This window comes from Microtus pennsylvanicus, chromosome 3 (genome assembly GCF_037038515.1).
Source record: "Microtus pennsylvanicus isolate mMicPen1 chromosome 3, mMicPen1.hap1, whole genome shotgun sequence".
NCBI lineage: Eukaryota > Metazoa > Chordata > Mammalia > Rodentia > Cricetidae > Microtus > Microtus pennsylvanicus.
Window position 1 is genome coordinate 139,326,837 of NC_134581.1, and position 18,014 is coordinate 139,344,850.

General features: G+C 54.5%; 1 protein-coding gene across 4 annotated transcripts in view; it reads left to right on the forward strand.

The window, feature by feature from the left end:
• Positions 1-17,803, forward strand: part of Tbc1d2 (TBC1 domain family member 2) — a 49,103-nt gene extending 31,300 nt beyond the window's left edge. For 3 of the 4 annotated variants that reach the window (XM_075967262.1, XM_075967261.1, XM_075967264.1), the window contains 8 exons: positions 246-620; positions 4,471-4,581; positions 5,571-5,755; positions 6,382-6,861; positions 11,751-11,871; positions 14,245-14,430; positions 14,923-15,044; positions 15,492-17,803. In XM_075967262.1, coding sequence (XP_075823377.1) covers positions 246-620; positions 4,471-4,581; positions 5,571-5,755; positions 6,382-6,861; positions 11,751-11,871; positions 14,245-14,430; positions 14,923-15,044; positions 15,492-15,699 — 1,788 coding nt within the window. In that variant the 3' untranslated portion in view covers positions 15,700-17,803. The remainder of the gene's footprint in view (positions 1-245; positions 621-4,470; positions 4,582-5,570; positions 5,756-6,381; positions 6,862-11,750; positions 11,872-14,244; positions 14,431-14,922; positions 15,045-15,491) is intronic. The other variant, XM_075967263.1, reaches the window with a different exon arrangement.
• Positions 17,804-18,014: the final 211 nt, after the last annotated feature.

Here is an 18,014-nt window from a genome sequence, read left to right on the forward strand (position 1 = left end):
CCTGCCTCTCTGCTTATCCAAGTTAAGGCAGAACTTGCTGAGATGTGTTTTGTTGTTGTTGGTCTGTTTGTTTTTTGGTCAGATAGCCTGTGCTCAGCTACCATTCTTGCTGGACCAAGAAAGCAGAAAGGAGTGCTGGGATAAGATGCCCAGGGGAGCTGCTGGGCATCTCAGAGTTTTGAGGTCTGGGACAGCACATACCTACCGGGGCTTCCAGCACTCACCGCTGCTCCCTTCCCATCCAGGAGCTGGTGATAATCCTGCACAAGGCACTGGAGGCTGCCCAGCAAGAGAAGCGAGCATCCAGTGCGTACCTGGCAGCCACTGAAGACAAGGATCGGCTGGAGCTGGTCCGGCACAAGGTGCGGCAGATCGCGGAGCTGACCCAGCGGGTGGAGACTCTAGAGCAGGACCGAGAGCGCCTGGTGCATGAGGCTGGCCTGCTGGAGCAACAAGTGCAGGAGCTCCAGCAGCATGTGCAGCTGCTCATGGATAAGAATCAGGCCAAGCAGCAGGTCATCTGCAAGCTCTCCCAGAAGCTCACCGAAGACCTCGCCCAGCCAGAGCAGCCTGCCAGTGGTGACTTCCTGAGCCAGCAGGAAAGAATAGAGCACCTGAAGGTAGGCCCCCTCTCTGCCCAGCATGCTCTCCTGGCATCTGGGTGCCATCAATGGATTTCTAGTTGGGGTAGAAGTCCCCTTCATGCTGGAGCATCCAAACCAGAACTAGGTAGCAAGAGGAAAATTCTCTTCCCTCTTTCAGTTTTTGAAAGCCCACTGCAGTTTGACCTTCCATGTTGTGTGGGGAGGGCCTCTGAAAAGTGAGCAGGTGCCCAGCTTATCAGTTTAGAGCCGAAAAAGCTAACTAGTCTGGAGCCTGGTTTGCACAGCCCCCTTCAATGTCGTTCTGCTGCCCAGGATCCCCAAGTTGCCCTCAGCGTGGTCTCACATACAGAACAAATGACCAGTACTGGCTGTGGCTGACCTAAGGCAAGGGCTCTCCACCTGCTAGTCCCGTCTCCAGTGTTTGCTGTATCAGCTCACTGTGGCCTGTGCCAGCCCTGCGAGGCGGTTGCTGGCAGGTCCTATTTTTGGAGCTTTGGTTGCTGAGGCAGAGATGTTTGCCCGGCAGCCGGCACAGGGGCGGGAGCAGAGCTGACTGGCCAACCTGCCCTGCACCTCCCAGCCCCGCTGTGCCACCTTCAGGCCTCCCCAACTCACAGGGACCAGCCGTGACCTTGAGGGGTGATACCTTCTGTGGGCCACAGGCTGCTCTTAAGGCTGTGACGGGGCTGAGAATAGGCGCTCTTGCCCCTCACTGTCCCTAAGGACAGCACACAGAACCGGGTCAGTCAGGTCCCAAACGCTGCTTCTCATGGCCTCCCATGCTCTTGCACACCTTGAGCCAAAGGGCTGCTGGGCGGCGGGAGGTTGGGAGAAGCGATGATCTCTTGAATTTCAGAGCTGGGGTGGGGAGAGCCGAGTGGGGTGAGTCAGGTGTGGCCACTGCCCACCTGTTACGTAAGCTGGCCTTGGTGCTGACCCTGCTCTGCCTTACTAGCTGAGTGACTTCAGACAAGTTCCTTCTCTCTGTGTGGGAAGTGGCCTTACTATTCCTGAGCTGAAGAGTCTAAGGACGTAGGAAGGGGACTTGAGACCCTTACTCCCTTCCCTGCCAGGCAAAACTAGCAAGCACAGGCCCACTGTTAGCCTGAAGCCAAAGACGACAGAATGAAGAACTGCTGAGGCCTGCTAGAAAGCCGCTAGCCATGCGCGGGGTGGCGGGAACACTTCTTGTTGCCTTGTATGCCAGAGGCCTCCTTACCTCCCTGTTCTAGACCCAATAGAGCAGCACAGGGCTGAGACATAGATCAGCTGGATGGTTCTAGAATGCCAAGGGCCACTTGTTATCCTGTCTCCCCTAGGAGCCAAAGTATGTCCCTCATTCACATCTGTGGGAACATCATTTATCAGTAAGGTGTGAGGAGACTCGCCATTGTGGGATTTCATGCTTGTAGATCATGCTCCCAAGCCCATACTGGGGTCTGACAGAGCTGCTGCTGTCTTAGTTCGTAGCTCTTAGAAGGCCCATCAAATGCCAGGCCTTATCATAAATATGTGGCCACAGAGAAGTGCTCACATTTCCTGCTTGCCTGAGACAGGATGCCAGCCTTAGCTAAAGGCCCTCTTATCCTGTCATTTCAAGAGCAGTGCCATTGATCTCTTGAATTTCAGAGCTGGGGTGGGGAGAGCCGGGTATTACCAAACGAGGCTCGTAATCCCAGTGCTAGCAGGGAAGTGGAGGCAGGAGGATTAGGGATTCAGGCCATCCTCAGCATAGAGTTGGAGGGGTTCAGAGATGGGAAGGCTGGGAAATGCAGCTGTGCAGGTGCGCTGCAGGCAGGTACAATGGCCACGAGCGGGGAATCGGGTCCCGGTCTTACAGCGTGGGCGGCAGGATCATGGTAGAGTCAGGTCCCTTACAGGAGCCTTTCCTGTGGGAACCTGTGATATCCGACCCTGTACAGGCTGAGGCAGGCTCTCCTCCTGGGCCCCTTCTGCATGTTGTCCTCTTGCTTTACTTGTGACTTTGTGTGGCTTTTTCCTTCTCTGAGGTCTATCTTTTTCCTCCCTACAGTTCTGAGCCAAGGAGCACAGCCAAGGTAGGGCACCAGTCTGATTGGAGGCTGCCCAGCTGCCATTCCTTACCTTACTGTGCTCCGAGGGGTGTTCACACCCACCTCCCTTCCTGGGCACGGCTTGGCTTTCCTTTGACCCAGAAATGGGCACCCTTAATGACAAATAACAGATTCTTAAAGTCTGAGGGGGTGTCCGTCCATGCTGAGCCTGGGTGAAGAAGGGGTGCGAACAAGGAGCAGGAGTGGGTGTGGTCTGGGCAGTCGGTGGTGTATAACACTCATGGCCCACTGATGGCACACAGTGGGACTGCAGGACTTCATTCTCTCTCAGCTGGATGCTGTGGCTTTCCCAGGTGCTGAGGAAGAATCCCCTTGAGCAGCCACAGCAGGCTCCCACAGGCTGAGTGAGCAGGCAGGCTGTGGCAGCCATCTTGTATGCCTTATATGCACTAATGAAGGCACTTCCCAAACCCACAGCAGGAGAGGAAAGGCTTGGTTTCTCAGGGGATATGAGTAGACCATGTGCTTGGCTGGCTTCTGGAATATTCATCTCAATAGAAAAAAGATTGTGAGTCATGGCTGTAGCCTTGGAACCTTCCTATAACTTGCCCAGCCTCTTATCAGTCCAGGCAGCAAGCACCGTTCCCTATGCTGAACTGTGAGGGGCAATCTCAAGGCTCGTAGCTGTTATCACGGTAGCGTCGTACTTAAAACACAGCTAAAACACCCAGGGCTCACATTTTAAAACATCAAAACAAAGGGCTATGGTGGTGTGTGCGTGTGGCCAAGACCTGCACAGTTTTGGGATTGACAGGGAAAACAAGGAAATGAAGAAAAGACAGACACAGATAGAAAAACTGGGCTGGGCTGGGCTGGGCTGGGCTGGGCCAGCGTGCTCTGCTGTACCAGCTGCCTGGAAACTCAGCACTGACTGGGGAGGCAGGTTTAGTATTTACAGGGTCCAGGCTCTGGCATCCTTGACATGGCCATGCTCACAGCAACCATACACACTTACTCAGGACTTCACTCACTCCACACAGCCTGTGGTCTTAGCACTTGGCAGACAGAGGCAGGAGGGTCTGCAGCTCAAATCCATCTTTAGCTATGGAGCGGATTTGAAACCAGCCTGCGATATATGAGACCTTGTTCAAACAAATAAACGAAACCAGAAAGGAAAATAGAAAGAAAAGAAAGACGTGTCTGGGAGAGTGTGGCCCCCATGGCAGAGCCCATACTCCAATGCCACAGAGGCTGGATTTGAGTCCTAGTGTCAAAAGTAGGCAAGCAGCTGAAACCCCTGAGCGTCACACAGTCCTGTTTACAAAGTGATACTTAGCACAAAGCAATCCACACACAGCTGCAAACACCTGGAACATATAGCAACCAAAGCGATTCTAGGGGCGGTGCCTTTTCCTAGAGATTGAGGGGTGGAGGAATTCCAAGTCACCCACAGCAGCCTAGTAAGCTGGAACCAGCCCGGGCTACCTGAGACCCTGTCTGAACTGAACAAAACAAGCTGAATGCTTTGCTGGGTTCTGTCGCTTCCTTGCCGCTGCCTGTTAGCTCTGTATTGTCCCAGCCACTGAGGGGAGAGTCATGGCTGCCTCTCACAGGTAGGAAAACAGAAGGTCAGAATGGTTCAGAGATGGCAGCCATCTTGAACTCCAGGCCTAGGGCTCTCCCCGCATTGTGCTGGAGAAGTTTTCAGACCCCCTTTCTCTGTAGCTTTGGGGATTCCCCAAGGAAGGAAGCTTTGGCAGCTCCTTTGAGGGAGACATCTCTGGAGCAGGATGTTTGTGGCGCCCCTGCTGATTCGCTTTGCTTTTCTCCAGGATGACATGGAAGCATATCGGACCCAGAACAGGTTCCTCAACTCTGAGATCCACCAGGTCACCAAGATCTGGAGGAAGGTGGCAGAGAAGGAGAAAGCCCTGCTGACCAAGGTACGGGGAGTGATGGCCACACTGTCTGTCCCCTCCCTGGCCCCTGCCTTCTCTCCTCTACTTCCCTAATCCCCTCCAGCCCTTTACGCCTGTGGCTGCTTTTCAGAAGGTAGACTTGGCATGGGGGATAGTTTGGAGTCTGTACCAGAAATCCCTGCACTCCTGGGGTCAGGTTCTCCAGGAGAAGAAGAAGAAGGTGGACAGGAAGAAACAGGAGTGTGGGGAGGCCAAGGCAGGGTTGGATTGAAGTGTTCTTAGAGTGTCCATAGCAAGTGGCTCCTGGGCAGGACTACAGTGCCTGCAGCCTCAGCCCTGAGCTCAGGATGGGAACCGAGCTGGCCCAGTCATCACAGCAAATGCATCAAGGCAAAATTCCACCATCCCTATCCTGCAGAGACAAAAAGCAAGGCCCAGAGAGCTCACCTGACTCACCCAAAACCATCTGACTTGTGCACTGAAGAGGGGGCAGGGGTGGGAGTGCAGGGCACACCCTAGGCTGAAGATGAGGGTCTCCAAAAGCCCAAGGAAGGGAAGAACAAAGGAAAGACAACAGCATCCTGCCAGTCACCACCTGCAGGGAGCTGTCTCTGTGCCCAGTGCCTGGCAGGACTTCAAACAGGGCTCACTGCTCCTTGCCAGAATCCTGAGGAGACCCCATGATACCCCTATTCTGAAGAGCCTGAGGTACAGGGTGAACTAGCACACTGGCTGACCTGTCACAGGCCACACCACTTGCAGTGTCTGAACCAGGATGGGGTTCCAGACCCTACATGAGCCGAGCTGTATCTGCCCTTGCTTCCCTTCCCTATTTTGAACCCAGCTTCCTCCTTGATCCTGGTTTCTTTTACTTCCCTTGCAGTAAGTCTTTCTCCATCTTCATTCCAGGAAGGGGCAGACAGGGAGCCCAGAGCTGGGAGGGTTTGAAGCTGCTCAGGGCTTTGGCAGCAGGAGTGGCCCAGAAGCCTGACCTAGCTGCTCCGTTCCCACAGTGCGCCTACCTCCAAGCCAGGAACTGCCAAGTAGAAAGCAAGTACCTGGCCGGGCTGCGGAGGCTGCAGGAGGCAGCGGGGGCTGAGGCTGGTGGCTTTTCTGAGCTGCTGCAGCAACTGGTCCAGGAGGCACTACAGTGGGAAGCAGGAGAGGCCTCAGGCAGCGTGGAGCTGAGACCCATCAGGTGAACCCAGTGGGCAGCGAGGGAGGGGCTGCGGGCATGATGAGATTATTGTTGCTAATGCCAAAGGCCACATATGCCAGCACTACATAGCTGTGGATTCCCCAGGCTCAGGCACACAGTATGCAATGTCACCTGGGGCAGGGGCAGGCTCAGTGGAGGCACACAGACCTCCCAGTCACCACACCCATCACACCCAAGCTGTCTCCTCCAGCCAAACAAACCCTTGCTGAGCACAGCAAAATGGGGAAGCTGTGTCTGATGGGCTCTGGGGATCACGGGCAGGAGTTTGCTTGTTGTGCTGTATACCCCAAGCAAGGTACCTTACCTTTCTGCATTTCATATTCAGCCCCCGTGTAAGTTGGGTAAAGAGCCCTGGCTTTCGAGTTACCTGGGAATGAATGACCAAGATGGCACACACAGGACACATGGTGAATTGCAGTCAGTACATCTCTCCTGGGCCACATGCAGGCTCTTCTAGTTACCAGAGGGGATTGCCCATGTCTTCAGGAGGCAGTGCAGTTCTCCCAACCATGCAGATAAACTGAGATTGGGCCCTGGGGTGATCTCAGTGCCGCCAGGGTGGACGCCCATCTGAGACAGCCATGCTGATGCGGCCCTTTTGCCAGCAGCGAGTACGATGACTATGGCTTCCTGACGGTGCCGGACTATGAGGTGGAAGACCTGAAACTGCTAGCCAAGATCCAGGCCTTGGAGGTGTGCTCCCACCAGCTGCTGGCCCTCGAGGCTGTGGAGCGGCCACTGAGGGAGCGCTGGGCTGCCCTGACTGAGCTGGCACCCTCGGCTGAGCTCAAGCAGCTGCTGCGGGCAGGTGTGCCCCGCGAGCACCGTCAGCGTGTCTGGAGGTGGCTGGTCCACCGCCGTGTCCGGCACCTGCACTCCCCAGGCTGCTACCAGGAGCTCCTGACCCGGGGGCGGGCTTGCGAACACCCCGCTGCCCGCCAGATTGAGCTGGACCTCAACCGGACCTTCCCCACCAACAAGCACTTCACCTGCCCAACCTCCAGCTTCCCGGACAAGCTCCGCAGAGTGCTCCTGGCCTTTTCCTGGCAGAACCCCACCATAGGCTACTGCCAAGGCCTGAACAGGTGAGAACAAAGCTCTCTCTTCCCAGCACTGTCTGGCTGCTCAGAGCCCAGGAGGCAGGGAGAGGGCATAGTCATGGCTGAGACAGGCTGGGATTCAGGTCCTCGTCCTGTGTGCTCTGACTTGATCTAGGGAGGTTTTACTCATAGACCAGTCAGAAGTGGCTCTCTGTGGCCAAATAGACCGAGTCAAGATCATGTGCTCAGATGAAACCCACCCAGGGGAGCCCAGAGGAGCAGGAGTTTGCAAATGGTAGGGAAAGAAAGCAGACTGTAGCAGCAGAGGCCACAGCTTGCATGCCTGTATTCTTCCTGTGTGCACTCGCCCCTCTGCAGCCACACAGACCCTGGCTTCTCCCTCTTCACCTCTTCATCCTCCTCTCAGTGGGGCAACCTCTGGACGTGTAGGTTCCACCAGGGCTGCCTTCAGCCTGCCTACTTCACCCCTCCCTTCCCATGCTTGGCCCCTCATATCCAGGCTTGGAATTCCAAAAGCGGAGTGTGAGTGGTCCAGCCTGGTTACTGCCTGCCTGACTCCAATCAACAGCTGAGGGAGAATGATCAGGCTGAGGCTGGAGCCACTCAGTTGGTAGAGGTGTGTGTCCCCTCCAACCCTGGGGGACTCTCTTGAGTACCCTCGTTATTGCCATGAAAATTGCATAGTCTCACATATTTCCCAAAGCAAGTTTGACTCAATTTAGTTCAAGCACACATATTCTTGTGCTGAATTTACATAAGCTGTCTACTCTCCCTTCCAAACAGGTGATGTGTGACATTTGTTTAGCACAGCATCAGGCTCAGAATGTCCTCACTCAGGTTTCAGTGAGTCCCAAGGGCAGAGACTTTCGATATGCCCATCTCTAGTCCAAATGCGAGTAAAATTGAGCAGGCGTATGTAATTTCTGCGATTTGTGAGTTAACCCCCCAGCAGTCACGTAGCTCAGTACCCCTCAGCAAGATTGTCAGGATGCATTACCGCTCTGCCTGGGACAGAAGATGACTGTAGACAGTCTGCCCACTCACTCCTAGCCCAGCAAGACTGCCATGCTTTCTAAACGTGTCAGACTCCAGAAGGAACACACGCGAAGCTTCTTTAGGAATAGCTAGCTGCGGAGGGACTTGCAAGATGGCCCAGAAGGTAAAGGAGTTGGCTGCCATGCTTGGTGAGCGAGCCCCAGGGTGAAGCGCACATGGCAGAGGGAGAAACTCCCACAGGTTATCCTCTGCCCCCCCCCCCCCCGTACATTCAGCAATGCCCAGCACACATAGAAATAAATGTAATTTTAAAAATAAAGTTTAAGAGGGGCTAGAGAGATAGTGTCCTGGTGTTTCTATTGTGATAAAACACCGTGACCAAATTGGGGGGGGGGGCAGAAATTATTTCATTTTGCTGCTTGTAGTCCCGCATCCAAGCAGGGCAGGGCAGGGCTCAAGGCAGGACCTTATACAGAGGCCATGGAGAAACACCGATTACTGATGATCCCATGGCTTGCTCTGCTTGCTTGCTTTCTTCTTTATTTTTTATTGTTTTTATTGAGCTATATATTTTTCTCTGCTCCCCTTCCTACCTCCCCTTCTGCCCTCTCTCCTTAATCCCTACACTCCCAATTTACTCATCTGCCTGCTTTTTTATAGCACTCAGGAGTACCTGCCCGGGGATGGCACTACCCACAGTAGACTGGGCCCTCCCTCACCAAACACTAATTAAGAAAATGCCCCACAGACGTGCCTATAGGTGGGTTATATGGGAGTATTTTCTCTTTTGGAATTCCCTTTCCCAAATGTCTCTAGCTGGGGTCGAGCTGATAAAATACTAGCCAGAATAGGTAGTTTGGTAGCTAAGAGCACTTGTTGCTCCTCCAGAGGACTAGGATTTGGTTGCCAACACCCACATGGTGGCTTGCAACCACCCATAACGCCAGCTCCAGGGCATCTGATGCCCTCCTCTGGCCTTCATGGACACGGGCACATAAATGTGCTGTGCATAAACCCACGTAAGCACACCGGCAGATGTGCATAAAAATAGTAAGCAATTCTTTAAAACAGCAAATGCTAATGAATTCTTCACCAAATAAATAAATGGAGGAGGAGGAGGAGTTAAGAAGATGGGTCTGATGTCAGAGACCTATAATCTTAGTTACTCCAGAGAATGAAGCAGGAAAATCACAAGTTCAAGCCTGTCTAGACTATTGTTGATTACAAGGACAGCCTGCATGATTTAGTGAGTACCTTGTCTGGGGCGGGGGTGAGGCGTGGGGGGGGGGGATGCCCGAGGATATAGCTTAGTGATAGAACGGTTGCCCAGCATGTGTAAGGCCATGGGTTCAATCCTGAGCATCCTCCAAGAAATGGGGGGGAGGGGTGGTGAGAAATCTGTGAGGGACCAAAGAGACCATCAACTCTGGGATTGGGCCAGTGGAAGGTTTTACCTGTGACCCTGAAGGTGGGAATGAGCTGAGCACCCCATTTTCCAGCCGAGACCTGAGATGTTGAAGAAACTGCCCAGAATTTCACCATGCACTGCAGCCCTGCAGCCCCTGGCCTGGGTTGGCCCCATACCCAGTCCTTCATACGACCACCCTCTAAGTGGGAGCTGGGCTATATCAAAGCCTTCCTGATCCATGTGTCCCATGGAGACCAGTGAACTTAGCCACACTGCGGCTCTGGACTTCAGAGGTTGGCCAGTGGTTAAGGGACAAGGGAAGGTCTGATGGTAGGAGGGCCTTAAGGTCAAAGTCAGCCTCGGGAGCAAAATGTCCTGGTGTAAATAGAAAGCTATGTATAGTAGGGCCTACCTGGGTCTCAAGAGGTGTGTTTTGCAGCTGCAAACCCTTATGACTGTCTGTGTCACCATCTAGTGGTCAATCTCAGAACTGCTTGCAGTGGGTCAGAATAAACAGTTCCCATAAGGGCAACACAATCGAGCTTGTTCCGGAGGTAACAGATAATGTGAAGATGTCTAATGCCAGCTTAGAACAAGCCCTTGAAATCCATTTCCCTATGATAATCACTGTAGTGCGCTAAATGGAGTTCTTCCCTATCTGCACACGCCTTTGCAGGCCTACTTGTTGGTAGCCCCTGATCTATGGTGAGCCCCAATGGACCAGTCTCCGATAACTGACCTTACATATACAGAAGTCTAAACCAATACTGACAGCAGTTCCAGAGGGCATTCTTGGGCTTTGGGGGAACAGGTGGGCTAGGGTAGACAGCAGTAGGCTGGACTTTGGGGGCCTGGATTCTGTCCCCTCTGCCAATATGATCTTAAGTGATGGCCACTTTTGCCTTCTGAGCTCCAGTTTCTCATCTGTATGGTAAGAGGTTTGCTTTGATCAGAGGAGACCCACGGGAAGAAGCCTCCTAGAGACCCGTTTGAAGTGTCCAGGCTCAGTAGCAAACAGTTCCATGATCCATTACGTATGTCTGCCCTGGGCATTGGTAATACTGACCACTGTGGGTACTGACACACAGGGCATTTTCTGTCCTTGAGCCCAATGACCTCTGCAGGTCCCCTCCCCCAGCTTGGAGAGGGCAGAGCCTCCTGTGTCCCAGGAGACCTGAGGCTGTTTTTCTCTTTTTGCACTCAGCTCAGGCTCAGGAGGGTTTGTATAAACACATAAGTCAGAGTAGGGAACAGTTCCCTCTCAATCGGCTGGAAAAGGAGAAAGGATTCCCCACCACACACACCACCCACTTTGTGAGAATCAGCTCTGGTTCTAAAAGTCATGAACCTCAAAAGAAAATGGAGGTCATGAATCCAATCCATTAAGACCCCCAGAAGCATAAATGCCGCTCTGAAAGGCTCTGCAGACCGTGGGGTTGCACCCCTGTGACCCTAGCACCCAAAAACTGAGGCCAAAGGATTCCAAGTTCTAGGCCAGACTGGCTAGATATCAAGACTCTTAACAAAAAACAAAACAAAACAAAAACCTTTTTAAAATAAAAATCAAAGCTTCTTGAAGTCCACAGAGAGCCCATGACTTCCAGTGAAGGCCCCCGTTTCCCTACAGATACCGAAGAGGGCTGCGCCTCATGTACAATGTACAAAAGGGGTCCCATGGTCCCCGTCCCTCCTCCCAGGGGCTTGTTGTAGAGTGTCCTGAGGCTTTGCTGATGCTGAGCACTGTGCGCCTCCAAGAGTGGCTGGAACGGGCAGTGTTTCCAGATGTGGGGCCTTGTGTTTACCAGGCTCCATGGAAGAGCTGCTGGGGCTGAGGCTGGCCCTGGATGTGACCCCTCAAGGAAGGTGGAAGAGCCGAGTGCTTCTCTGGGGAAGATGCCCCCACTCAGCTCTAAGCTTGTGTCTGTCCTGCCCGCGGTCTCAGCCGACCTAACTGGGTGACTGTGCACAGGAGGGAAGGTTGTGTGTGCTGAGCACAGGCTGTGTAGATGAGCGGGGTGTGAGGTCTGTCTGCCGTCACTGGGGACCATGCAGCTCTGTCCGGTGGGCAGTATCCCTGAGAAACTCTCAAAGCCTGACAGTATGAAAGTGAAGACAGCCAGCATTTCCTGCACTGACTGCATGCCCTGCACGGTTGCACACCAAACGTGCTGACAACCCACAGGGCTGACCATTGGTCTTCACCCAGCCCTGGTGGCCATGAGGAGGCTGAGGCTCAGAGAGGTTAAGTTCACCTAAGGCCACCCAGGAAACAATTTTTGCCATAATTTGCACCCAGGCAACCCAGGCTGGGAGCCTCTGTTCTGAATTGTCCCTCATTGCTCTGAAAGTCAACCCGGGCATCCTCCTCCAAGCATGCCAGGTGCCATGACTACCAGCCTGTCAGCTAAGGCCAGGTCCGCTAGGGCTCAGCCCCAGGACCCAGGATGCTGCCTCTACCATACAGCACCGCAGCTGCTATGGGTCACTCAGGCCTCTCCCTTCTCCACAGGCTGGCGGCCATTGCCCTGTTGGTCCTGGAGGATGAGGAGAGTGCCTTCTGGTGCCTGGTGGCCATTGTGGAGACCATACTGCCTGCTGAGTACTACAGCAAGACACTGACTGCATCCCAGGTGAGCTGGCTGCATTTCAGGGTGGGCAGTACCTGGTGACTGGTCAAGGCAATCCCCCGGAGGGGTTCCTTCAGGCCAGCAGATCCTGGGTCTCCTCCTCTTCTACACAGGGACCTGTAACCCCTCTCTGGCTGCTGAGCGGAGGGCCTGTAAGAGTGAGGTCCTGCCCACCAGCAGGTGTATTAGTCTAGCGGTGACATCATACCACTGGCAAGAGCTGATTCCTGGGGAGGAGAAAAAGAAATTAATGTCCCTTGCCATCTGCCAGTCAAGAATTGAGAGAGACTACAGGATGAAGGGATAGGCAACGGGCTGGGGGTGATGGCCGCCATCCCTACACATATGCGTGGTTATACCATATCGCTGGGGAGGGTTTGGTTACCCTGAATCAGGCAGAGCAGGGCTCACAGTCCACTCCTCTGCATATTACCTCTCTAAACCCCAGGCTGGCCTATTCTAGAATTGGAATAAGGCCCATGTGGACTTAAAAACTCTCAGTGCAAAGTCATGCCCCAGTCCCCCACCCCATTTTTACGGAGGCAGCCTTCAGCTTTGACACACCTAGCCTCCCTCCTCACCTCTCTGCCCCCCTCCTGTCATGTCTGACACCTATCCCCCACCTCCTGGGCTGCCCTTTGGATGGCAGGGATCGTGTCCAGCTACAGGGCCAGCTTGGACTCCGAAGAACTGTGGGAAGGGACTGCATCCAGCTCACAGAAGGGGAGGGCCCGAGAGTGGTACCCGGTCCTCGACGCTGTCAGTGGTCAGGCTCCTCCCAGCTCCCTTATCCACCATCCTCATACTTCCAAGTGGTTTCAAGAGGGATGCATCTCCTTAACCCTGTGGCCATGGTGTATGCCAAAAAAGTCAGACAAAGGTGGGGCTGGCCCTTTAAGTCCACAGTTTCTACTTCCTGCTTAATTCTATTTTTTAATGCCCCCCCTTAATTCTTAAGGTCAGAACTATATCTTAGGTTTGCCCCCCACTGCAAGACTGTTGTAATTGGTGCGGCGGGGCTGCGTCCCCAGCACCCCGGCCGCCTGCTAGTTCATGCCCGAAATAACACACAAACTGTATTCATTTAAACACTGCTTGGCCCATTTCTATCTAGCCTCTTCTAGGCTAATTCTCACATATTAATTTAGCCCATTTCTAATCATCTGCATAGCACAGCTAGGTGCGCTTACTGGGAAGATTCTAGTCTATGTCCATCCTGGGTCGGAGCTTCATCGCGTGTGTCTGCCTGGGAGCAGGGCATGGCGTCTCTGTCTGAGGCGTCTTACCTCACTTCTTCTTCCTCCCAGCATTCTGTTCTGTTTACTCCACCCACCTATGTTCTAAGCTATGAGGCCAAGCAGTTTGTTTATTACTTAACCAATGAAATCAACAGATTGATATATGACACTCCCACATCACAAGACAGCCTAGGAAATACCATATTTCACCTCTGGATCTTCACGTCTGAAAGGGAAACGCACTGAACAGCAGCATCAAGCTTACCTTTGGTTTTATTTTGGTCGTGGAGAATTTGCCACATTCAGAACAGTAGAGAAGGTTCCCACCCAGTGTCCCTGGCCACCAGCAGAGGGAAGAGGCCTGTCCCCTGCCTTGACTGCCTTGGTGTGGATCACAGGCAGTTCTTCGGCTCCGCTGTGTCAGCTCTGATGACTCACCTGGAGCTCTGGACTGGCTGTGGCCTCTGCGGCTACCATGCTTCTGAGGGAGGGGGAAAGGCTTCCCTGAGTACTCAACACAGCAACTCTGAAGCCCAGACAGACTGGCATGGGGGCTGCCATGGTTCTAGACAAGAAGGTGCAGGAGGAAACGCAGATCAGGACACTGCCGGGGAGGAGGGAGCTGGCCCAGAGAGTAATCAGTCCACAGAAATAAATAAGCCAGCGCCACCAGGAAAGGTCACCAGCAGCAGTGGCCTTCAGTGTCCTGCTGTCTGATGTGGCAGGACACCGTTCTCCCTGCCAGTATCTGTCCCAGGCACTCACCCCAAGTGTCGGCCAATATGGGTCTGAAGCACAGAAAAGATGCTCCTGGCTTTCTGTGCCTGTGAGCATGAGACTGATTGCCTGATTGCCAGGGACGTTGGCTGAATGAAGGGGCCATGGACTTACCCACGACGAGGCACATGCCAAAGCCTGTTGTTCTGCCTGGGTATTTCACCTGCGCCAGGAGCCATGGTGATGCCACTGCACCTGCCAAACACACGCATGCATGCACATGCATGCACGCACACACACACAGACCACCCCTGGTACAAAAGAGGCCCACCCAAGCAGCTCTGAGAGTATAGACCGCTGGGGTCTGAAGAGCAGGCAGAGAGGGAGACAGCAGGTGTGACAGGTCTCTGCTGCCTTCCAGGTGGACCAGCGGGTGCTCCGGGACCTCCTGTCAGAGAAGCTGCCCCGGCTGACAGCACACTTGGGGCAGCACCACATAGACCTCTCCCTCATCACCTTCAACTGGTTCCTCGTGGTCTTTGCCGACTCCCTCATCAGTGACATCCTCCTGCGAGTCTGGGATGCCTTCCTCTACGAAGGGACAAAGGTGGGTATGCCTGGGCCCAGCTGCCCATCCAGGCCTCATGGAATGGACAGCCTGCCAACTGTCAGAGCCATTTGGGACACCTGAGAACACAGCTCCTTAAACCGTAGTGTTCTGTGCAATATGAGAGGAAGCGGTGGCCCCACATTTGAAGCTTGGCTCTGGTCCAAAACTTGCCTCTGACCTTGCCAGGAGATCTCGGTGGGGGCTGCCACCGGCAAAGATGCTGGTGATACTAACCCCTTGACTCCAGCAGGGCCCTGCTCCCTCATGCCTTGTGGAGGGATCAGGTACTCAGAGACCAGATATAAAGCCACGCTTCAAGCTGTGCTCCCTTTAGGGTCTTCTGTCACCTGCTCTTCTAGCCCTTCCCCCTCCCCCGCCCCCCACACTGGCCTGCCAGGAATCTCCACATTCCCAGAGTCTCTGGGCTTCTCCATGAGCAGTACCTTCTTGGGCTCCTGCACCCTACCTGAACCCCCCACCTTGTCCCAGGTGGTGTTCCGATATGCCCTGGCCATCTTCAAGTACAATGAGGAGGAGATCCTGCGGCTGCAGGACAGCCTGGAGATCTACCAGTACCTACGCTTCTTCACCAAGACCATCTGTGACAGCCGGTGAGCTGCCCACCTCTCTCTCGCCCACACCTCCCCCAGCTTAGGAGTCCTGAGGGCCAGTCTACCTTCAGTTCATCTGTGTCCTTGTATGGCGTGCCAGCTCCCCAGCCCATCTTCGCCCTGCCATCCACAACCAGGGTGTGGAGCAACCAACCCCACCACCGCCTGTGCCCTGAGTTTCTCCAACTTGGAGCCTCCTGGCCACTTCCTTTACTGCCACCACCGTCTCTTGGGCCTGGTCCATTTCTTCAAAGCTAAGCCCCTTACCCCTTGCCTCAGGAGCCCTGCTGGGTCAGGGGCCTGCTGAGCTCCTTCTTGTCCCAGCTCTGGGTAGAAACAGTCTTTATTGCCTCCTGGAAGGTAAATTCCAGAAGACAGGGCAGATGGGTGTCAGGACAGACCCAGAACCAGCCTTCATTACCCTAGCTGACTGTGCCTTCCTTCCAGGAAGCTCATGAGCATCGCCTTCAATGATATGAACCCCTTCCCCATGAAGCAGCTGCGGCAGCTGCGGGCAGTCCACCGGGAGCGGCTGGAGGCCGAGCTGCGGGAGCTGGAAGTGCTAAAAGCCGAGTACTTGGAGAGACGGGCTTCCAGGGGCAGAGCAGTACCCGAGAGCTGTGTCAGCGAGGACGAAGGGGAAGGCGATGGCTGATCTGCCACTCTGCTTCCCAAAGCCTTTCTTACCTTTGCTGGCAGGAACACAGAATACAGGCCCGGGACAGAGGTCTGCGTGACCCTGGAGAAGGCCCATCTCCTCCCGTGCGGACAATGCTTGCCGGGAAGTCATTGGTTGGAGTCTCTCTTCTGAGCCTCCCAGGCTTGCCATCCTGTATTACAGCACCACAGAGCACTTTAGCATGTAGGAAGGCAGGAGGACACTCGGGATCGCCTGGAGCGTTCTCTGAGGCATGACTGTTTCGGTTTGGCTTAGGTTTGCTCTTCTGAGATCGGGTTTTGTGGAGCTCAAGCTGACCTCAAACTCACTACATAATTGAGCCTGGCCTTGACCTTCTGGTTTTCCTGTCTGAGGCATGTGGGCATAAAGCGATGTCCCTTTGATTGATGTCTCTCCACCTTTAGGACAGACACGCTCTCCTTACCAGTGTTCCTGGGCAGGCCAAGGTTTCAGGAATGTTCCCTGGCACCCTCTGACTCAGAGCCTTGGTCCCCATTTTTGTGGATTCCAAATTAAAGACCTGCATTTTCAGGGCATCTGTCTTTCTGGGCAGTAGCCCCTCTGAAGTGCCACCTGGATCCGTGTTGAGACCGCCCTCCTCGAGGGGACTGTTTCTGGAGCTCCATGCCCGAGCCTTCCTTCCTTTTTGTTTACAGCCTACTGGGGACATCCCAGGGGAAACCCCTACCTACCACCCTGAGGAACTCAGGACCGTGGGCCCAAACAGCTATCTACTCTAACATGCCCTCGTCATGTGGGGCCAACAGGGCAGGGTTGGGAAGGCAGGTGGGGCTGCAGCCCGCCTGGCTCGGCAGAGCAAGTTGAACACAGTTTTCTGGCCCAGCGTAGCCCTGTTCTCCATGTTCTTCCTGTCTTTTCAGTAGAGAGGGCTGCCTGTCCGGTGTCCTCCCTACCTCAAAGAGACAAGGTGCACAAGGGGTCCATATCTCTGCAAACTGGGGCTGCCATCGGGGCCTTGAGCCTGACTCTCAGAGGGCTGGGGAGGTTGGGGTGGGGGCTCTTTATGGAGGCTATTCTGGAAACTCCCAAAGTCAAGGCTCCTGTGGAGCTGGGGCCACGCCCATTGTATACAGGCTAGCATCTGAGAACCATGGTGTGACCCTGAAGGCATGGCATGCCTGGCACCCACAGAGTACCTTCCCCGCCCCACCCCCACAGCACACACACCAGCTCCTGGGCTAAGGAGTCCTGTGAGCACCCTGCACTGGGGCTTGCCAAGGCCTCTTACCTGCAGAGTTTCCAGGAAGTGGGAGAAAACGTAAGAGGGAGGTCTTGGGATCTGGGCTGAATCCTGACTGGCACAGTAACTCTAGCGTGAGTCATGGAGGAAGAGGCAGCCCAGCCCTGTGGAGCACGCAGCAGAGTTAAAGTTGTTGCTGGGGCCTGGTGCAATGAAGTGCCCAAGGTGGTAAGCAGCCTGAGGAGACCTGGCAAGGTGGGTTCCGGATATCCCCAAAACAGGCCAAACGGTGGGCACAGGCTGCCGGATAAACGGTTCCTTCTGCCCTTCTCTGCCACTCCCTCCCCCAAGCCACTGCCCCCACCTCTCCTTTTCCTCACTCCTCCCTAGAGGTCTTTGCCCAAGCCCTTGTGCTCCTCCTCGGGGGACTAGATCAGCTTTCTTACCAAGCTACGCCCTAGAATCCTGGTCAAGCTTTGTTCCGTCCGCCCATGTTGCTGGGCTTGTCCTCTGATGCTGTTGGGGCCATGGCGTTCTGATAACTGTGGGAGTTCTGGTTAGAGTTCTGGGACTAATTGCCTCCTCCAGCCCTGAATGAGGAGGCAGGCTGAGAACAGCTTGTCTTATGGTTTTCACCGAGGTCAGGCTCTGGTGACAGGGCACAGAGAAGTTAATGAACTTCAATGTCACACAGCAGGGGAGGGCAGGCAGGCCTGGTCTGTGAAGGCCTGCAGGCATACCCACAGGGTTAACTCTAGGAAGAGAAAAGGGGGCGCCATGTGTGGTGGTACACATTTCTGGTCCCAGCAGTCTGGGCTACACCCTGGACTACATAGCCAGACAGTGTCTCAAAGAACAAAACAATAAAAAGAAAACAGATGCTTGTCTGTGTTGTTTGAACTGGAACAGGGGTGGACAAGGGGTACAGGGTGTCCCGAGCCTGAAAATATCGGGCTGCTGCTGGGACAGAGTCCACCCCTCCCTCGGGGGCGTGGGGCCTACCCCTAGTGTCAGGTTCCTTGCTCGCCCCACAGCTGTTGCCCCTTCCCCAGGGATCACTGCTTCCTAGACTGGGGGATCTGATCCCACA